General features: G+C 51.1%; 1 protein-coding gene across 1 annotated transcript in view; it reads right to left on the reverse strand.

Moving 5' to 3' along the window:
• Positions 1-885: 885 nt before the first annotated feature.
• Positions 886-19971, reverse strand: part of PCP4 (Purkinje cell protein 4) — a gene marked incomplete at its 5' end in the record, with an annotated part of 30420 nt that continues 11334 nt past the window's right edge. The window contains one exon of the mRNA XM_060184726.1: positions 886-1298. Within this exon, the coding sequence (XP_060040709.1) occupies positions 1171-1298 (128 nt within the window). The remainder of the gene's footprint in view (positions 1299-19971) is intronic.

Raw genomic sequence — 19971 nt, forward strand, 5'->3', positions numbered from 1 at the left:
CTTCTCATCCATCTTGCCAGAGGGGTGTCATCGCCACGCAGATGGGAAGAAGACCAGCAGCTCAAAGTAGGGAGGCCCCCTGAGCTCAGGTGGCCAGCCTCTGTGTCGAAGATGAATCTAGTCCCAAGCCTCCAACTGCCGCCTAAGTTTGATGAGCAGAGCCAACCCCCCCCCCCTCAGCCCAAGGTGTGTGGTAGAAAAGCCCATGATATATCTCTTAGCAGGCTAGGTCTGTGCGTGCCTGCGGCTTGCACAGCCCATAGCCTAATTAGTCTGCAGAGCCGACAATGCTTGTAACATCTCAGACTCTAACTGGTGTCTGTGGATGCCACAATGCCTGCACCAGGACGCTCAGCTGGAGCCAGACAGACACCTTATGTGACTGAGGAGGTGCAGACCTGTTTTAGCCTCTGCAGCCGGGTACCTGCTAAGGTATTAGTGAGGTACCAAGGAAGGTATTAGTGAGGAGGAACCTTGAAATATCACTGTAAGCTTGTCAGAAGAGATTTGGGGGCTTTGCTATTCAGTATCTTTTTAAAATATTTGTATTTATTTATTATTGGATAGAGACTAAGAGAAAATGAGAGGAGAGAGGGAGAGAGACAGAGACACCTGCAGCCCGACTTCACCACTTGTGAAGCTTTCCCCCTGCAGGTGGGGACCAGGGGCTTGAACCTGCGTCCTTGTGTGGTGTAAGGTGAGTGCTTAACCAGGTGCGCCACTGCCTGGCCCTGATCCTCAACCCCAGGGCATCTTCTGGATCATTGGAAGCCTGGGATATAAGGAGCGGAGGTTCCTGGGCACCCCACTAGCTAAGAGGTTCCCTGTGCACCACCCACACCCCCAGATTATGGTAAAAGTGGAGGGAAAGCAGACACAAGTCAGTGCACATCTGAACTCCATTTTATTACAACATCAAGGAAAAGAGTGACCTTCCAGAGGGGGCATGAGGCTGCTGCAGAGACATGGGGACATGGGGACTGAGCAGCTCATTGGAGCTGTCTACACCTTCGGAGAGGGCATAAATAACACGGGTACATGCATGGGAGGAGGCTGCGGGTATGAGTGAGTGCTGGGAGCGGATGGTTTCTCTCCAGGGCATTGCTGTCTTAATTTCTCCAGGGATGACGGTGGCCTTGGGGGTCTCAAGGCAGATGCAAGCCATCCCAGCTAGGACTGAGAGCCAGCCTTTTTCTTCTGGAATTTTCTGAACTGGGACTGAATGGCCACGGCTGCACGTTCTGTCTCTGGGGCGTCCATGTCGATATCAAACTCCTCTTGAACTTTCTTCTGCCCGTCTGCAGGGAGAAACACACACACACACACACACACACAGAGAGAGAGATTACTCCCAGTGAACAGATTACTCCCACAGAGCAGATGTGAAACAGAGCCCCCAAAATGGTATGTTCTTAAAATAAATAATAACATCAAAATAAATAAATAAATAAATAAAACTGTACTAAAACAAAAAGAGAGAGAAGGAGAAACATTGGCCAGTGGAGGCAAGGAGTGAGCTATTATGCTTATCCTTCCTTGTCTTTCTCTATTTTCTATATAAACTTGCCATTTATTTATTTATTTTTTAAATATTTATTTATTCCCTTTTGTTGCCCTTGTTGTTTTATTGTTATAGTTATTATTGATGTCGTTGTTGTTGGCTAGGACAGAGAGAAATGGAGAGAGGAGGGGAAGACAGAGAGGGGGAGAGAAAGACAGACACCTGCAGACCTGCTTCACCGCCTGTGAAGCGACTCCCCTGCAGGTGGGGAGCCGGGGGCTCTAACCAGGATCCTTACGCTGGTCCTTGCGCTTTGTACAACCTGCCCCTAACCTGCTGCGCTACGGCCTGACTCCCTGTTTATTTATTTATTTATTTATTTATTTATTTATTTATTATGGGATAGAGACAGAGATATTGAGAGAGGAGCAGGAGACAGAGAGGGAGAGAGATAGAGAGACACCTGCAGCCTCGCATCACCACTCAAGAAGCTTTCCCCCTGCAGGTCAAGACTTGAGCCTGGATCTTTGCACACTATAATGCGTGCACTCAACCAGGCGTACCACCACCCAGCCTCCCTTCTTTCTTTCTTAATTATAGTTTTACTCCTGTTTCAACAGATACTCAAACTGCTTTAAATATCAACCAGTAGATACTCAGGAGACCAAGACTTTCATCTTAATAATGTGGGTGTTAACTAGTTTCCCTCTGCCAGTGCTGGTTACAATTAGTATTCAGAAGACCAATGTTGTGTGTGTTAGCAATACAGATGCTAACTAGATGCTCACTAGTTTCCCTCTGCCAGTGCTGGGTTACAGACATCAGCAAAGCTACTGCCCAGTATACAGTACACAGCACTCACCCCACCCCCTAAGGGCAGACTACCCCAGCCTCCAGTTTGCCAAGGAAAATTCAGCCCACCCTTTTCTGACCAGCCCAGACTCGACCTGCCTGAACAGGGGCCAGCTAACCTGGGAACCAACCTCAACACCTCTGTGGTTATAAACAGGCTCGCAGCCTCAACGAAGTGGATGCAGGTGGGCTGGCCGGGTCCCAGGTAAACACTAAACACACTCCAGGAAGAAAAATCCTCTCATGGGGCCAGGTGGTGGCACACCTGGTTGAGCACACATGCTACAATGTGCAAAGACACGGGTTCAAGCCCTCAGCCCCCACCTGTGGGGGTGTGGGGGTGGGGTGGGTGGGGAGCATCACGAGTGCTGAAGCAGGGCTGCAAGTGTCTCTCTCTCTCTCTCTCCCTCTCTATCTCCTCCCTTTTCAATTTCTCTTGTCACTATCCAATAATAAATAAAAATATTTTTGAAAAATTCTCTCTCCATCAAAGGAAGAATTTTTAAAGTTCCTTTTGCTCAGGGAAGGTTATCAGAGCCATCGAAAGTACCTTTTAAATTTCCACCAGGGTTATCACTGGGGCTTGTTTCCTGCACTACAAATCCACCACTTCTGGATGACATTGTTTTCCGTCTTATTTTTTCTTTCTTTTTTTTGTATATTTATTTATTTTCCTTTTTGTTGCCCTTTGTTGTTGTAGTTATTGTTGCCATTGTTGTTGGATAGGACAGAGAGAAATGGAGAGAGGAGGAGAAAACAGAGGGGGAGAGACAGACAGACACCTGCAGACCTGTTTCACTGCTTGTGAAGCGACTCCCCTGCAGGTGGGGAGCCGGGGGCTCAAACCGGGATCCTTATGCCGGTCCCTGCGCTTTGTGCCACCTGCTCTTAACCCGCTGCGCCACCGCCCGCCCCCTCCTACTCATTTTTTTTGAGACTCGCAGGCTCTGCTCAGCTCTGGCATACGCAGTGTTGGCTGCTGAACCTGGAGCCCCTGGGGTGTCAGGCGTGCAGGTCCTTGGCTCCGACCGACACTTGGCATCTCTTCTGCCCGTGAATCCTGCTTCTGATTCATGGTGTGTGCCACTCAGTTCCTTCAGCTGGGGCCAAGAGGCCACCTCACGAGCACAGCAGAGCTACTTCCTGAAAGGTTACTTTTCTTGGCAGAAGCAGAGCTGGGCAGTGGTTTCTGCAGCTCTGGGATTTATTTTATTTTATTTATTTGTACTCGAGGTTATCAATAGGCCTTGGTGCCTGCACTAGGAATTCATTGCTTCGTGTGCTTTTTTTTTTTTTCATTTTATTGGATAGGACAGAGAGAATTTGAAAGAGGAGGGGAAGACAGTGAGGGAGAGAGAAAGAGAGACACTTGCAGACCTGCTTCTCCACTTGTGAAGTGACCACACACACACACACACACACACACACACCCTCCCCTCCCCACAGGTGGGGAGCCGGGGGCTCAAACCAGGATCCTTGTGCCTCATACTATGTGCTTTTAACCCAGTATGCCACCACCCGGCCCCCCCACCTCCAAGCTTTATCCCTCTTGGAGCAGCAATCAGATAGCTCTCCCCACAGCCTCCTTAATGAGAACCACTCTTTTTATTTCTTTTTTCTTTTTCATTGCCACCTGGGTTATCACTGGGCTCAGTGCCTACACAGTGAACCGCCTGCAAGGAGGAAGCTTCACTAATGGGTGTTGGGGGCGGGAGGGCAGAGGCGAACTGGGGCCTTCCCCAGCGGCCTGCTGGGCAGGCGGTGGCTCACCTGGTTTAACACACAGGGTACTAAGGACGAGGACCCACTCAAGAAAGCAGGTGTAAGACTCCGCTCCCCATCTGTGTGTGGGGGGGGTACGCTTTATAAGCAGTGAAGCAGGTCTGCAGGCATCCCTCTCTCTCTCTTTCCCTCTCTATCTCCCATTCCCCTCTCAATTTCTCTGTCTCTACCCAATAGTAAATCAATAAAATTAAAAAGAAACAAAAGGAATTGTAAATGGATGTAAAGAGCATCACATTCAAATCAGCCTCATTCCTCCCAGGGTTTTTCACCCTTTATCGTGGTGGGTGGTGGTCCAAGCCCCTCAGACCAAGGCCCCCAGACTTCCTCCTAGAACAAGGCTTAGCTGTTACTCGCCATTGCAGGGGCAGACTCAGAGGGAAGAGGCTTTCCTGCCCCTGCTGGGTGGTCTCCTTGTCTGTCCTCAGCAGCCAGGATGCTGCAGGCAGCTCAAGTCCCCTTCCTCAACCCCAGGCCATATCTGTCCCCTCCCTCACCCCAGGCCATATCTGTCCCCTCCCTCCCTCCAGACCATATCTGATGCTGGTTTTTTTTTTTTTTTGGGGGGGGCGGTTCAGTAATGTTTGCCTGCTGGTTCCAGTTCTGAGAGAGCAAAGAGGACATCCACATGCCTGCCCCCAGCTGCTCAAAACATAAAACCAAAGGATTAAGTAGTACTATCTCCCAGCTGACCTGAAATAAGCCACGGCCTGTCCCAGAGGGCAGGAGGGAAGTCAGGTCAGGCCCTGGGAAGCAGCATGGGGGAGGAAGATGTCTGTTCCCAAGTGGAGCCTAGGACTGCTCAGAACGAGGGAAGGAGGGAAGGAGGGAAGGAGTGCCTTGGGAGGTAGGAAGCAGCAAGGAGAGGTCAGGGAGGGACAGGGAGGGGCAGCTGGGCTCTCAGTGGGCAATTTGCATGTTTTGGAAAAACCATTTTCCACTGGAGCTTTCAGCATCAAAGGGGCAGGTTGTAAATATCAGCACAGGCCCTACAGACACTCACAGACTTGTGGTTATTTGGGGCATAAAAGAGCTATTCAGGGATTGGGAGCAGCCTGAGGGAAAGAATTCAGGAAGCTCTTATCATTCAAAAATGCAGGGCTGGGGAGACAGCATCATGGTTCTGCACACAGACTCTCCTGCCTGAGGCTCTGAGGTCCCAGGTTCAATCCCCAGCACCACCAGCAGCCAGAGCTGAGCAGGCCTCTGGGCTTCCTCTCGGTCTTTCTCTCTGTATCACTCTCACGAAAATAAAACAGTTATTTATTTATTTTTTAATAAGCATGGTGGGCATCTGGCTCAGTGGCGGAGCACAGGCCTTGCAGGGGTGAGGTCCAGCGTCTCCGTCTCCTCCAGCTCCCTCCCTCACTTAGAACAATGACTGGACTGGGGGTAGCTCAGCCCTTCAAAGCCTTTGGATCTGAGTCCCTGGGCATTGCCTTTGGCAGGAGCTAAATGGTGTCTGGGTCTTCCACACATACCTGTAAAAAGGTATTTTAAAATGAAAATGAAATAATTCTATTGGAGGGCAGCTTAGGGAGAGCAGCACCCTCCCCCTGCCCCCTGCACCCTCCCCTGCACCCTCCCCCTGCCCCCTGCAGCAGCCAGGAGCAGGCCAGAAGCCCAGTGTGTCTGCAGGTCCTGCCCCGGCTCCCTCCCTCCCTGAAGGCAAAGGCCACAACCTGCAGATGGAGGCAGAGGGGACCCTGGAGACAGAGGCTGAAGCTCATCCCTGAGGGTCCTGCCTTCCCCAGAAGGGACCAGAGAGCTGGGGGACCAGGGGCTGGGGTCTCTCTCTCTCTCTCCATCCCCTGAGGGTCCTGCCTTCCCCAGAAGGGACTAGAGAGCTAGGAGACCAGGGGGCTGAGGCCTTCCCCCTCACCCTCTCTCTCTCCATCCAGGGACTCAGTTAACTCCAGTGAAACCCTGGGTTCAGTCCCCGGCACCATATGTGAGTATCAAGGAGGGTGGAGGAGAACTGTGTTGTCTCTCATTTCTCATCTGTCTACTTCTCTCCCTTAAAAAAAAAAAAATTCAAATGAAATCATTGAACCAGAGAGATTAGGCATGAGGTCCTGGGTTCAGCCCCTACCCTATACCACACATACACACACACAAATAATAAATTTAATAAAATAAACAATCCTTAAATCACATCACATGATCAAAGGAAAGCTTAAGTGTATTTGTTTCTGAGTGTGGGAAGCTGCAGAGCGTGGGGGCCGGGTGGTGGCAAACTCAGCTGAGTGCGCCTGTTACAGCGCCCAAGGACCCTGATTCAAGCCCCCGGCCCCCACCTGCAGGGGGAAAGCGAAAGCTTTGCAAGTGGTGAAGCAGGGCTGCAGGTGTCTCTCTGTCTCTCTTTCTTTTTCTCTCCTCCTTGCACTTCATTTTCTTTCTGTCTCTATCCAATAAATGAATAAATAAATTACAAAAGGATACAGAGCCTGCCTAGGGGTGTCAGGAATCCAAAGACTTTGAGACATGCAATAAAGGTAAAAAAAAAAAAATTTTTAAACCCTTTATTTTAAGGCCAGTGGACTAGCTCACCTGGTGGTGCATTGCTCAGCCAGGTGTGCGATTCAGGGTTGAACCCACCCCCCCACGGCACTGAAGGAAGCTTTGCTGCTCTGGTCTCTTTCATTCCCTATCTATCTATCTATCTATCTATCTATCTATCTATCTATCTATCTATCTATCTATCTCTGCCTGCCTCTATCTAAAGAACAAAGATAATAAATTAACAGGGGGCCAGGAAGTGGAGTGCCTGGTTAAGCGCTCCCATTGCAGCGCACAAGGACCTGGGTTTCAGTCCCCACCTGCAGGGGGGAAGCTTCACAAGTGGTGAAGCAGGGCTGCAGGTGTCTCTCTGTCTCTCCCTCTCTCTCTTTCTTTCCCTCTCTCTCTCTCTCTTTTTTTTTTTTTTTTTTGCCTCCAGGGTTATCACTGAGGCTCCGTGCCTGCACTATGAATAGACTAATCCTGGAGGCTATATTTTCCCTTTTGTTACCCTTGTTGTTTATCGTTGTTATTGTTACTGTTATTGTTGTTACTACCTGTCGTTGTTGTTGGATACGACAGAGAGAAATGAGAGAGGAGGGGAAGACAGAGAGGGAGTGAGAAAGACAAGACACCTGCAGACCTGCTTCACTGCCTGTGAAGCGACTCCCCTGCAGGTGGAGAGCCGGGGCTCGAACCGGGATCCTTAAGCCCGGTCCCTGTGCTTTGCACCATGTGCGCTTAACCCGCTGCACCACCACCTTGGACCCTCTCTCCCTCTCTATTCCCCCCCCCTCAATTTCTCTCTATCTCTATCCTAAAATAATAAAAATAATTAAGTAGATAAAAATTTTAAAAGACCTGTGTTTATGTACTTCTAACTCTCCCCATCTGAAAAGATTTATTTTACAAAACCAAATGGCCTCCTAAGGCCTAATCCTGGAGGTCGCGAATGTGTGTGCGGTAAACTGGATCTCATGGTCCTGAGTGGGAGTCAGGCCCGACTAGCAGCCTGGGAGTGGGGCAGCTAGGAAAGACCCTGCCTTTCCCACGCTGTCAAGAAATAACAGTCACTTAGCTTAAGGAGGCTTTGGCAAGGGGCTGTTCTCGCGCCACCTTCCTCGAACATCCTGCCGTGTTTCTTGCTTGCTTGCTTGCTTTTCCCCTAAGGTTGATGTGAACCTGGAGGCCTCCACCTTGTTTATAACTCCCGGACCAGACAAACCAGTGAGCGGAGGGGAGAGGAAGAGAGGGCTTCCCGCTAAGAGAGACCCAGAACTCGACCCTGGAGGCAGGAGAACAAGTCCCAGGAAACATACAAAGAAACCAGAGGAGGACAGGAATGTGGTTGGAGTTTCCCAGGCGAGGAGAAGGATACCTGTTACAAGGTATGCAGGCTCTCCCCAAGGAGAAGGAAAAACAAACAAATAAACAAACAAACAAGCCTGCATCTCTCGCTCAGGAAGGTCAGGACAGAGCTTGCATTTTAGACAAAAGAGGAGCTGGAAAAAAAAAAGTGAGAGGTCTGGCGGTGACCCACCCCGTTAGGCACACACAGTACTAAGCACAGGGAGCCGGGTTCGAGCCTCCTGTTCCCCACCTGCAGGGGGGACGCTTCACAAGCTGTGAAGCAGGTCTGCAGGTGTCTGTCTTTTTCTGTCCCCTTCTCTATCTCCCCCTCCTCTCTCAGTTTCTCTCTGTCCTGTCCAATAAAATGAAAAAAGTGGATTCGTAGTGTCGGCACCAAGCCCCAGAAATAACCCTGAAGGGAAAAAAGAAAGGAAGAGAGAGAGAGAGAGAGAGAGAGGAAGGAAGAAAGAAATACAAAAGTAAATTCACCAAATACAAAAGTAAATTCCAAGTGGATCAAGGACTTGAATGTTAGACCACAAACTATCAGATACTTGGAAGAAAATATTGGCAGAACTCTTTTCCGCATAAATTTTAAAGGCATTTTCAATGAAATGAATCCAATTACAAAGAAGACTAAGGCAAGTATAAACCTATGGGACTACATCAAATTGAAAAGCTTCTTCACAGCAAAAGAAACCACTACCCAAGCCTCACAGAATGGGAGAAGATCTTCAGAAAAGAGTTTAATAACCAACATATATAAATAGCTTTCCAAAATCAACAACAAGACAACAAATAACCCCACCCAAAAATGGGGGGAGGACACGGACAGAATATTCACCACAGAAGAGATCCAAAAGGCCGAGAAACACATGAAAAAATGCTCCAAGTCTCTGATTGTCAGAGAAAGGCAAATAAAGACAACAATGAGATATCACTTCACTCCTGTGAGAATGTCACACATCAGAAAAGGTAATAGCAGCAAATGCTAGAGAGGTTGTGGGGTCAAAGGAACCCTCCTGTACTGCTAGTGGGAATATAAATTGGTTCAACCTCTGTGGAGAACAGTCTGGAGAACTCTCAGAAGGCTAGAAATGGACCTACCCTATGACCCTGCAATTCGTCTCCTGGGGATAGATCCTAAGGAACCCAACACACCCATCCAAAAAGATCTGTGTACACATATGTTCTTGGCAGCACAATTTGTAATAGCCAAAACCTGGAAGCAGCCCAGGTGTCCAACAACAGATGAGTGGCTGAGCAAGTTGTGGTATAAATACACAATGGAATACTACTCAGCTGTAAAAAATGGTGACTTCACCATTTTCAGCCCATCTTGGATGGACGTTGAAAAATTCATGTTAAGTGAAATAAGTCAGAAACAGAAGGATGAATATGGGATGATCTCACTCTCAGGCAGAAGTTGAAAAACAAGATCAGAAGAGAAAACACAAGCAGAACCTGAACTGGAATTGGCGTATCACACCAAAGTAAAAGACTCTGGGGTGGGTAGGTGGGGAGAATACAGGTCCAAGAAGGATGACAGAGGACCTAGTGGGGGTTGTATTGTTATATGGGAAACTGGGGAATGTTATGCATGTACACACTATTGTATTTACTGTTGAATGTAAAACATTGATTCCCCAATAAAAAATTTTAAGAAAGAAAGGAAGAAAGAAAAGGTGAGAAAGTGAGGGCTCTTTAAAGCTGGAAGGCAGGTACTCCCTGGGGCTCTGGGGCTCCTTTAAACAGCCCCTCTGTGCTGGGCAGGAGGGCTGGAGGGTGCTGGCAAGGGGGTGGGGGGCTCCTGGATCCCAGCAAGGCTCAGCTTGCCCGCTGGGGGCCACTGGTTGTGGCTGCTGGTGAGAGAATTGCAATTTCCTAGGTCTCGGCTTAGAGGCGGAGGATGAATGAATGAGCTGCAGCCCCCAACACCTGCAGCTCAGGGATCTTTTTCCATCTGTTGTGTTCTCGGCGCCCTGGAGGTGATGATGGTTAACCTAGCGAGGAGGGAAGGCCAGCTATGGGTGGGCTCACTCAGAGGTGGAGTCTGGGGAGCAGAAGCACACAGACTTGCAAACAAGCAGACAACAGAAGCAAGTAAACTGTCTCTAAGACTTTGTGAGAACCGTGGTGGTTATCTTAGGAGACGGGGGGTGGTCTGGTGGAGGACGCAGTGTGGAACCATACCCTGTCGTGTTACAGTCTGGCAAGCCACTAATAACAAACAAGAAACAAGAGAGAGAGACAGACAGAGAGACAGACAGAGAGAGAGAGAGAGAGAGAGAGAGAACCTCAGTTTCCCCTTCAAGCTTCCCCTGGACCAAGGTAGCTTGTGGATCAGTACATACAGATATTTCCGAGAGAGAAACAACCTCTTTAGTTCTTAAAAAGAAGGAATTCTGGAGGTGGGCAGCAGAGCACACAGCTGACAGCACACATTACCCATGTGTGAGGACCTGGGTTCGAGCCCCTCCAGTGTCCACCTGCAGTGGGGAAGCTTCATGAGCGGTGAAGTGGGCTGCTCTCCCTCTCTCTCTCTCTCTCCTCTCCTTCCCCTCTTAATTTCTTTCTATCCTATCCAATAAAAATAGAAAGGACAGTGTGGCCTAGAATGTTCCAGCTGTGGCCATGGGCTGTGAGCTCAGACTGACAGGGACTCAGAGGGCTCCTGTGCTGGATAGGAACAGACATGGGAAAGAGAGAGACAGGCTGGGAGTGTGGATCCACCTGTCAACGCCCATGTTCAGTGGGGAAGCAATTACAGAAGCCAGACCTTCCACCTTCTGCATCCCACAGTGACCCTGGGTCCATACTCCCAGAGGGATAAAGAATAGGAAAGCTGTCAGGGGAGGGGATGGGATATGGAGTTCTGGTGGTGGGAACTGTGTGGAGTTGTACCCCTCCTATCCTATGGTTTTGTCAATGTTTCCTTTTTATAAATAAAAATTTTTTTAAAGGAATAGATATGGGCCCTGGGCCAGATATATTGGGATTTATAGTTAATGGCATTTCTAGACTTTCCTCATGTTTGGGAGCTACTCTCTGCCCTGACCCAGCTTCCTAGTCCTATTCTCAACTTTGACTCCATCTTCCCAGACAATAATTTTAGCCCACCTGCATGTTAGCCCCTTGGAACAGACCTAAAATGGACTTCCTAGCTTCTTCCCACCTGAAGACCCCTAATTTCACCTGTTCTATTCCAACCTTTGGGCTCCTGTTTATTGAACATTCTGTTCTGCTTTCCATCTCATCACCTTTCAGCCACCGAGTTGCAGACACCTGGGTGGCTTCCAGGTTTTGGCTATTACAGATTGTGCTGCGGTGAACATAAGTGTACCAAGATCTTTCTGGATGGTGTGTTTGGTTACTTAGGATATATCCCCAGGAGAGGAATTGCAGGGTCATTCACCTGCTATATTCCTACCTTTAAGTTCCTGATTATTAAATAATTTGTTTTGCTTTATATCTTATGGTCTTTCAGCCACCAAGTTACAGGTACTGCTATGATTCCATCCTGACTTCCCTGGGCAGACAATCACATCCATGTGTCCTGGAGCCTCCCCTCCCCAGATCCCTGCCCCACGAGGGACAGACAGACACAGGCTGGGGGTGTGGATCCACCTGCCAACACCCATGTCCAGCGGAGAAGCCGTGACAGAAGCCAGAACTCCCACCTTCTGCTCCCCATAAATAATGTTGGTCCAGACTCCCAGAGGGATAAAGAATAAGGAAGCTTCCAATGGAGGGGATGGGACACAGAACTCTGGTGGTGGGAACTGTGTGGAATTGTCCCCCTGTTACCGTACAATCTTGTTAAATCACTAATCATTATTAAATCACTAATAAAATAAATAAATAATAGAAAGGGTAAATAAATAAATTAATTATATGGCTGCTAGGAGCAGGAAATTCTGAGCAGTAGCACCAAGCCCCAGTGTTCACTCTGTTGGCAGTAGAAACAAACAAACAAATCATAAAAGATGAGAAAACTCAGTTTCCCGGTCTCCTAACTTCTGCTGGACCAAGGGAGCATTTGGCTTGCTACATACAGATGTTTACAAAAGAAAATAAAAGCTCTTTGGGACTCACCACCCCTGGACACATGAAAAACAGTCTTGTGTGGTCTGGGAGGTGGCACGGTGGATAAGGCTATGGACTCTTTCTTCCCAGAGCCCTGCTTAGCTCTGGCTTTTGTTGGTGTGGGAGATTGAACCTGGGAATTTGGAGCCTTTGCCTAACCACTATGCTATCTATCCTGCCTAGGCATTGAACTCTCAAGCATGAGGCCCTGGGTTCAATTTTAGGCAGCACATGTACCAGAGTGATGTCTGATTCTTTCCATCTCTCCTCCTATCTTTCTATAATAAAAAAATAAAACCTTAATCTTAGAAAGCACAACAGCCTTTCTGCTGGATAGGCAAGATAAAGGCTTGGCTTCTCTGAGGGCACCGTCTCCCTGTGTCCCCACACGGCTGCCCCCACCCCCAGCCTCCCCCTCCTCCTGACTGTGCACCTCCTCCTCCTCTTACAAGGATCCGAGGTGACTCACTCACACGGGATCAGCGCCCACCCCCAGGACGTCATGTTAACTTAATCACTCGCCTTATTAGAAGGTATCATCAGCAAATAACATCAGAACATTCAGAAAGAAGAGGAGTAAGGACACGCATGGGGATGTCAGAACAGGGCAGATCAAGGACACCACACATCCACCATGGCAGACCAAGCCTCTAAGTTTCTGGGGGTGGGGGGAGGCAGGGGTGCTACCAGCTGGCGTCTGATGAAAAGCAACTTTCTCAGCAAAGGTTCAAGTTCAGGTTCCTTTACCTTTCTGGGGTCAGGCAGACAGGTTCCTGTGTTCAGAGTGGAGCTGAAAATGGTGAGGCTTGTTCCTCTCTTTTAAAAAAAATGTTTGTTGGGTGGGAGTAGAGAGCATAATGGTTCTGCAAAGAGACTCCCATGCTCTCATGCCTGAGGCTCTGAAGTTCCAGGTTCAATCCCCTGCACCACCATCAGGCAAGACTGAGCAATGCTCTGCTAAAAAAAATATATTATATAGGGAGTCGGGCAGTAGCGCAGTGGGTTAAGCTCACGTGGTGCAAAGCGCAAGGACTGGCGTGAGGATCCTGGTTCGAGTCCCCGGCTCCCCACCTGCAGGGGAGTCGCTTCACAGACGGTGAAGCAGGTCTGCAGGTGTCTGTCTTTCTCTCCCCCTCTGTCTTCCCCTCTTCTCTGCATTTCCTTCGGTCCTATCCAATAACAACAATAATAACTACAATAATAAAACAACAAAAGGGAATAAAGAAATAAATATTTAAAATATACATTATATATATATATATATATATATATATATATATATATATATTTAAAAGGAGGCCTGGGTAGTGGTGCACCTGACTGAATGCACATTACAGTACACACAGATCTAGGTTCAAGCCCCCAGTCCCCACTTGCAAGGGGAAAGCTTTGCGAGCAGTTCTGCATGTGTCTCTCTTTCTCTGTCCGTATCTCCCCTACTCTTTCGAATTTTGTCTGTCTCAATCCATAAATAAAGATAATTAAAAAAATATATTTTAAGTTTATTTCTTTATTTATTAGGTAGAGACAGACAGGAATTGAGAGGGAAAAGGGGGCGCTAAAGAGACAGAGAGACACCTGCAGCCCTGCTTTACCTCTCCTGAAGCCTCCCCCTGCAGGTGGGGACTGGAGACTTGAACCCAGGTCTTTGTGCAAGGCAACATGTGGGCTCAGCTGTGAGCACCACTGCCCTGCCCCTCAGGTAAAATGAGCAGCCTTCTGGGCATGACCTGCTGCTCAGAAGCTGGAGTCTGGTTTCTGGAAAGTTATTTCCATTCTTACCTTCCACAGAGAAGGAAACATTTGAGACATACTTTTTTTTTTCCAAAACATGACTCAACTTTAGCTATTAGTGTTGCCAGGGGTTGAACCTGAGAGCTTTTTCACCCAAAGCCTGTCTTCCTGGCATACTACGGAAGGAAGGAAGGAAGGAAGGAAGGAAGGAAGGAAGGAAAGAAGGAAAGAAGGGAGGGAGGGAGGAATCATTTATTCTATAATCTCTTGGGAAAAGGTAGCTTTTGGGGTTGGGCAGTGATGCAGCAAGTCAAGTGCACATAGTACTAAGTGTAAGAACCCACACGAGGATCTGGGTTTGAGCCCCTAACCCTCCACCTGCAGGAGGTAGCTTCACAAGGGGTGAAGCAGGTCTGCAAGTGTCTATATTTCTGTTGCCCTCTCTGTCTTCCCCCTCCTCTCTATTTCTCTCTGTCCTATCCAACAGCAGCAACAACAACAATGGGGAAAGAAAAAAAAAAAGGCCTCCAGGAACAGTGGATTTGTGGGGCAAACAACAAGCCCCAAGGATAACCCTGGAGGGGAAAGAAGAAAGGAAGGAAGGAAGGAGGGAAGGAAGGAAACGAAAGAAAGAAAGAAAGAAAGAGGAAGAAAGAAAGAAAAAAGAGAGAAAGGAAGGAAGGAAGAAAGAAAGAAAGAAGAAAGAAAGAAAAAAGAAAGAAAGAAAGGAAGAAAGAAAGAAAGAAAGAAAGAGAGAAAGAAAGAAAAGAAAGAAAGATGAAAGATCAGGGGAGAGGATGGGATGCGGAGCTCTGGTGGTGGGAACTGTGTGGAGTTATACCCCTCTTATCCTATGGTTTTTATCAGTGTTTTCTTTATATAAATTTTTTTTAAAAAGCCTTCCCAAGAATAAAAGTCCTGGACCCCCCCCCAAAAAAAGAGAGAGGGGGGAGAGAGGGGGGAGAAAATCTTCTGCACATAGCAAAGGACTAGGTGTAGGAAATCAGTAACAGTGCACAGCCAGGAGAGAGAAGCTGGTGAGACCAGGAGCCCTGCTGCCCTGGCCTCCATAGGTCCAGCTTCCTGCGGGGGGGAGGGGGGGCAAGGCAGCAGGATGGAAAGTCCCCGGGCACTGCACACTGCACACCTGGAAGGAACCTCTGCTGTGCTCTGACCTCCCTGCACCCACCTGCAGCCAAGCCCCCAGGCTACTCTCAGCCCCACCCCCGCACGCTGTCACCTCAAATGCAGACAGACAGAGAGGCATTTCCCTTTGCAGGCTTTCAAGAATCATAGGCTTTCTCAGAAGCACCATACAGCTGGGCAGGATTTGGGTACAAAGCTCAGAGGGACAGGTAGAAGGGGTCAGCCATGCCAGATCTTGAACCCAGGGGTACTGATGCCCACATGTGACACCACACACATATACACACACCTGGTCACAGTCCCCATGATTAAAAGGGAGTCAGAAACAGGTGTGACTGCATGAAGCCCTGACTTCTTGGATTCTCAAACTTCTACACGTGCTTGGAGAATAAACGTCTAAGGAGGGGAAGTGTCCTATGCCCAGTACCACATGGGAGCAATCTGCACAGCACCCAGGGAGCCCATGGAGGGGGAACAGGGCTGTGGGGTGTCTCCTCTCTCAGCACCAGGCACAGCACCCAGGGAGCCCATGGAGGGTGGGCAGGGCTGTGGGGTGTCTCCTCTCTCAGCACCCTGCACAGCACCCAGGGAGCCCATGGAGGGTGAACAGGGCTGTGGGGTCTCTCCTCTCTCAGCACCCTGCACAGCACCCAGGGAGCCCATAGAGGGTGGGCAGGGCTGTGGGGTGTCTCCTCTCTCAGCACCAGGCACAGCACCCAGGGAGCCCATGGAGGGTGGGCAGGGCTGTGGGGTGTCTCCTCTCTCAGCACCCTGCACAATACCCAGGGAGTCCATGGAGGGTGGGCAGGGCTGTGGGGTCTCTCCTCTCTCAGCACCAGGCACAGCACCCAGGGAGCCCATGGAGGGTGGGCAGGGCTGTGGGGTGTCTCCTCTCTCAGCACCAGGCACAGCACCCAGGGAGCCCATGGAGGGTGGGCAGGGCTGTGGGGTCTCTCCTCTCTCAGCACCCTGCACAGCACCCAGGGAGCCCATGCAGGATGGGCAGGGCTGTGGGGTCTCTCCTCTCTCAGCACCCTGCACAGCACCCATGGAGCCCATGGAGGGTGGGCAGGGCTGTGGGGTCTCTCCTCTCTCAGCACCCTGCACAACACCCAGGGAGCCCATGGAGGGTGGGCAGGGCTCTGGGTGTCTCCTCTCTCAGCACCCTGCACAGCACCCAGGGAGCCCATGGAGGGTGGGCAGGGCTGTGGGGTCTCTCCTCTCTCAGCACCAGGCACAGCACCCAGAGAGCCCGTGGAGGGTGGGCAGGGCTGTGGGGTCTCTCCTCTCTCAGCACCAGGCACAGCACACAGGGAGCCCATGGAGAGTGGGCAGGGCTGTGGGGTGTCTCCTCTCTCAGCACCCTGCACAGCACACAGGGAGCCCATGGAGGGTGGGCAGGGCTGTGGGGTCTCTCCTCTCTCAGCACCATGTTCAGCACCCAGAGAGCCCATGGAGGGTGGGCAGGGCTGTGGGGTGTCTCCTCTCTCAGCACCAGGCACAGCACCCAGGGAGCCCATGGAGGGTGGGCAGGGCTGTGGGGTCTCTCCTCTCTCAGCACCCTGCACAGCAACCAGGGAGTCCATGGAGGGTGGGCAGAGCTGTGGGGTGTCTCCTCTCTCAGCACCAGGCACAGCACCCAGGGAGTCCATGGAGGGTGGGCAGGGCTGTTGGGTCTTTCCTCTCTCAGCACCCTGCACAGCACCCAGGGAGCCCATGGAGGGTGGGCAGGGCTGTGGGGTCTCTCCTCTCTCAGCACCAGGCATAGCACCCAGGGAGCCCATGGACGTGGGCAGGGCTGTGGGGTCTCTCCTCTCTCAGCACCCTGCACAGCACCCAGGGAGCCCCATGGAGGGTGGGCAGGGCTGTGGGGTGTCTCCTCTCTCAGCACCAGGCACAGCACCCAGGGAGCCCCATGGAGGGTGGGCAGGGCTGTGGGGTGTCTCCTCTCTCAGCACCCTGCACAGCACCCAGGGAGCCCATGGAGGGTGGGCAGGGCTGTGGGGTCTCTCCTCTCTCAGCACCAGGCACAGCACCCAGGGAGCCCATGGAGGGTGGGCAGGGCTGTGGGGTCTCTCCTCTCTCAGCACCAGGCACAGCACCCAGGGAGCCCATGGAGGGTGGGCAGGACTGTGGGGTCTCTCCTCTCTCAGCACCAGGCACAGCACCCAGGGAGTCCATGGAGGGTGGGCAGGGCTGTGGGGTCTCTCCTCTCTCTCAGCACCAGGCACAGCACGCAGGGAGCCCATGGAGGGTGGGCAGGGCTGTGGGGTCTCTCCTCTCTCTCAGCACCAGGCACAGCATCCAGGGAGCCCATGGAGGGTGGGCAGGGTTGTGGGGTCTCTCCTCTCTCTCAGCACCAGGCACAGCATCCAGGGAGTCCATGGAGGGTGGGCAGGGCTGTGGGGTCTCTCCTCTCTCAGCACCAGGCACAGCACCCAGGGAGCCCATGGAGGGTGTGCCGGGCTGTCGGGTCTCTCCTCTCTCAGAACCAGGCACAGCACCCTGGGAGCCCCATGGAGGGTGGGCAGGGCTGTGTTGGTATGCATGAGACCCCTTCTTTTTCATTTGGTTTAAATCCCCCCTGCTTAACACTATTCTATTTACATAACCACTTCATTCTATTTACATAACCGCTGTTAACAAGCACTACCCTCCCTCCAGGGCATTGGTTCAATCCCCACTGTTTCATGATATGTTTTTGCTCCACCCCCTCTCCTTGTCACACCCTGATCCTCTCCTTGTCACACTCTGATTGTCACCAGTCACTTTTCTCTCCACCCTCTCTATGTCACACCCTGTTTCCACCCTACTTGGCAAGTATATATAAAGACAGCATTGTGAGTTTTAGAGTACTGTACTTTGAGTTTAACTTAGCTCGTCTTAGATTGTGCTGAGTCCTGCATGAATAAAGAGATACTGCCTACAGCTCAACCATGAGTCCCTGGTCGTCTGTTACCCGCCCGTGAAGCCAGCCTGGCAAAAACAACATAACCCTGAGAAAACAACAGGGCTGTACGGTCTCTCCTCTCTCAGCACCCTGCACAGCACCCCGGGAGCCCATGGAGGGTGGGCAGGGCTGTGGGGTCTCTCCTCTCTCAGCACCAGGCACAGCACCCAGGGAGCCCATGGAGGGTGTGCCGGGCTGTGGGGTCTCTCCTCTCTCAGCACCAGGCACAGCACCCAGGGAGCCCATGGAGGGTGGGCAGGGCTGTGGGGTGTCTCCTCTCTCAGCACCCTGCACAGCACCCAGGGAGCCCATGGAGGGTGGGCAGGGCTGTGGGGTGTCTCCTCTCTCAGCACCCTGCACTGCACCCAGGGAGCCCATGGATGGTGGGCAGGGCTGTGGTGTGTCTCCTCTCTCAGCACCAGGCACAGCACCCAGGGAGCCCATGGAGGGTGGGCAGGGCTGTGGGGTGTCTCCTCTCTCAGCACCAGGCACAGCACCCAGGTAGCCCATGGAGGGTGGGCAGGGCTGTGGGGGCTCTCCTCTCTCAGCACCCTGCACAGCACCCAGGGAGCCCATGGAGGGTGGGCAGGGCTGTGGGGTCTCTCCTCTCTCAGCACCAGGCACAGCACCCAGGGAGCCCATGGAGGGTGGGCAGGGCTGTGGGGTCTCTCCTCTCTCAGCACCAGGCACAGCACCCAGGGAGCCCATGGAGGGTGGGCAGGGCTGTGGGGATCTCTCCTCTCTCAGCACCCTGCACAGCACCCAGGGAGCCCCATGGAGGGAGGGCAGGGTTGTGGGGTGTCTCCTCTCTCAGCACCAGGCACAGCACCCAGGGAGCCCATGGAGGGTGGGCAGGGCTGTGGGGTCTCTCCTCTCTCAGCACCCTGCACAGCACCCAGGGAGCCCATGGAGGGTGGGCAGGGCTGTGGGGATCTCTCCTCTCTCAGCACCCTGCACAGCACCCAGGGAGCCCATGGAGGGTGGGCAGGGCTGTGGTGTGTCTCCCTTTCTCTCCTCTATCCTTCCGTTTCTCTTTCTTACCCTTTCCTTGTCCTTAGTAAAAACAGATATCAGAAATGGGGCTGAGGAGACTGTTTAGAAGTAGAGCACACAGCCAGTCCCTGTGTTCATTCCTGGTACTACATTAAAATGCAGAGAGAGAGAGACTTGCTTTTGAAGTCATATCAAATAGAAGAAAACAATTTCCCTAAACCCCAGCATTGTTATGTCATCCCTTAAAGCCTCCTAGTGACCAGCAGAGGTAGAAGGTACATGTCAGTCCAGATTAAAATCTGGTTGGTGGTTAAATTCCCATTTAGCTTAAGAGACAGTCCTAGAGGTTTATGTTCAGAACAGGAAGAGGAAACGGAAGCAGAAAGGTTGTTTGGGAAGAAGAATGTTGCAGGTCTCTCTCTGCCTCTTGGCCTCTTGTTCACTCTTGATTTCTCTCTCCCTCTATCTTAACTTAAAAAATGAAGGGGCAGGGTGGCTGGACAGTGGCACAGCGGGTTAAGTGCACATGGCGCAAAGCACAAGGACTGGCATAAGGATTCCGGTTCAAGCCCTCAGCTCCCCACCTGCAGGGGAGTCGCTTCCCAGGCGGTGAAGCAGGTCTGTAGGTGTCTGTCTTTCTCTCCCCCTCTCTGTCTTCCCCTCCTCTCTCCATGTCTCTCTGTCCTATCCAACAACAATGACAGCAATAATAACAACAACGATAAACAACAAGGGCAACAAAAGGGGGAAAATGGCCTCTAGGAGCAGTTCAGGCACCAAGTCCCAGTGATAACCCTGGAGGCAAAAAAATAATAATAATAAAGAAGGGTGGGTGGTAGCACACCTAGTGAGTGCAGATATTATAATGTGCAAAGATCAGAGTTCAAGCCCCTGATTCCCACCTGCAAGGGGAAAGCTTCATGAGTCATGAAGCGGAACTACAGGTATCTCTCTATCTCTCTACCTCTCCATCTCTCTCCCTCTCTCCTCCTTCCTTCTCAATTTCTGTCTCTAATAAATACATAATGAAAATAAATAAATGACACTGTGCCTTTTAGAAAGAATGGATGGAGGTGGT

Source organism: Erinaceus europaeus, unplaced genomic scaffold (genome assembly GCF_950295315.1).
Source record: "Erinaceus europaeus unplaced genomic scaffold, mEriEur2.1 scaffold_553, whole genome shotgun sequence".
Taxonomy (NCBI): domain Eukaryota; kingdom Metazoa; phylum Chordata; class Mammalia; order Eulipotyphla; family Erinaceidae; genus Erinaceus; species Erinaceus europaeus.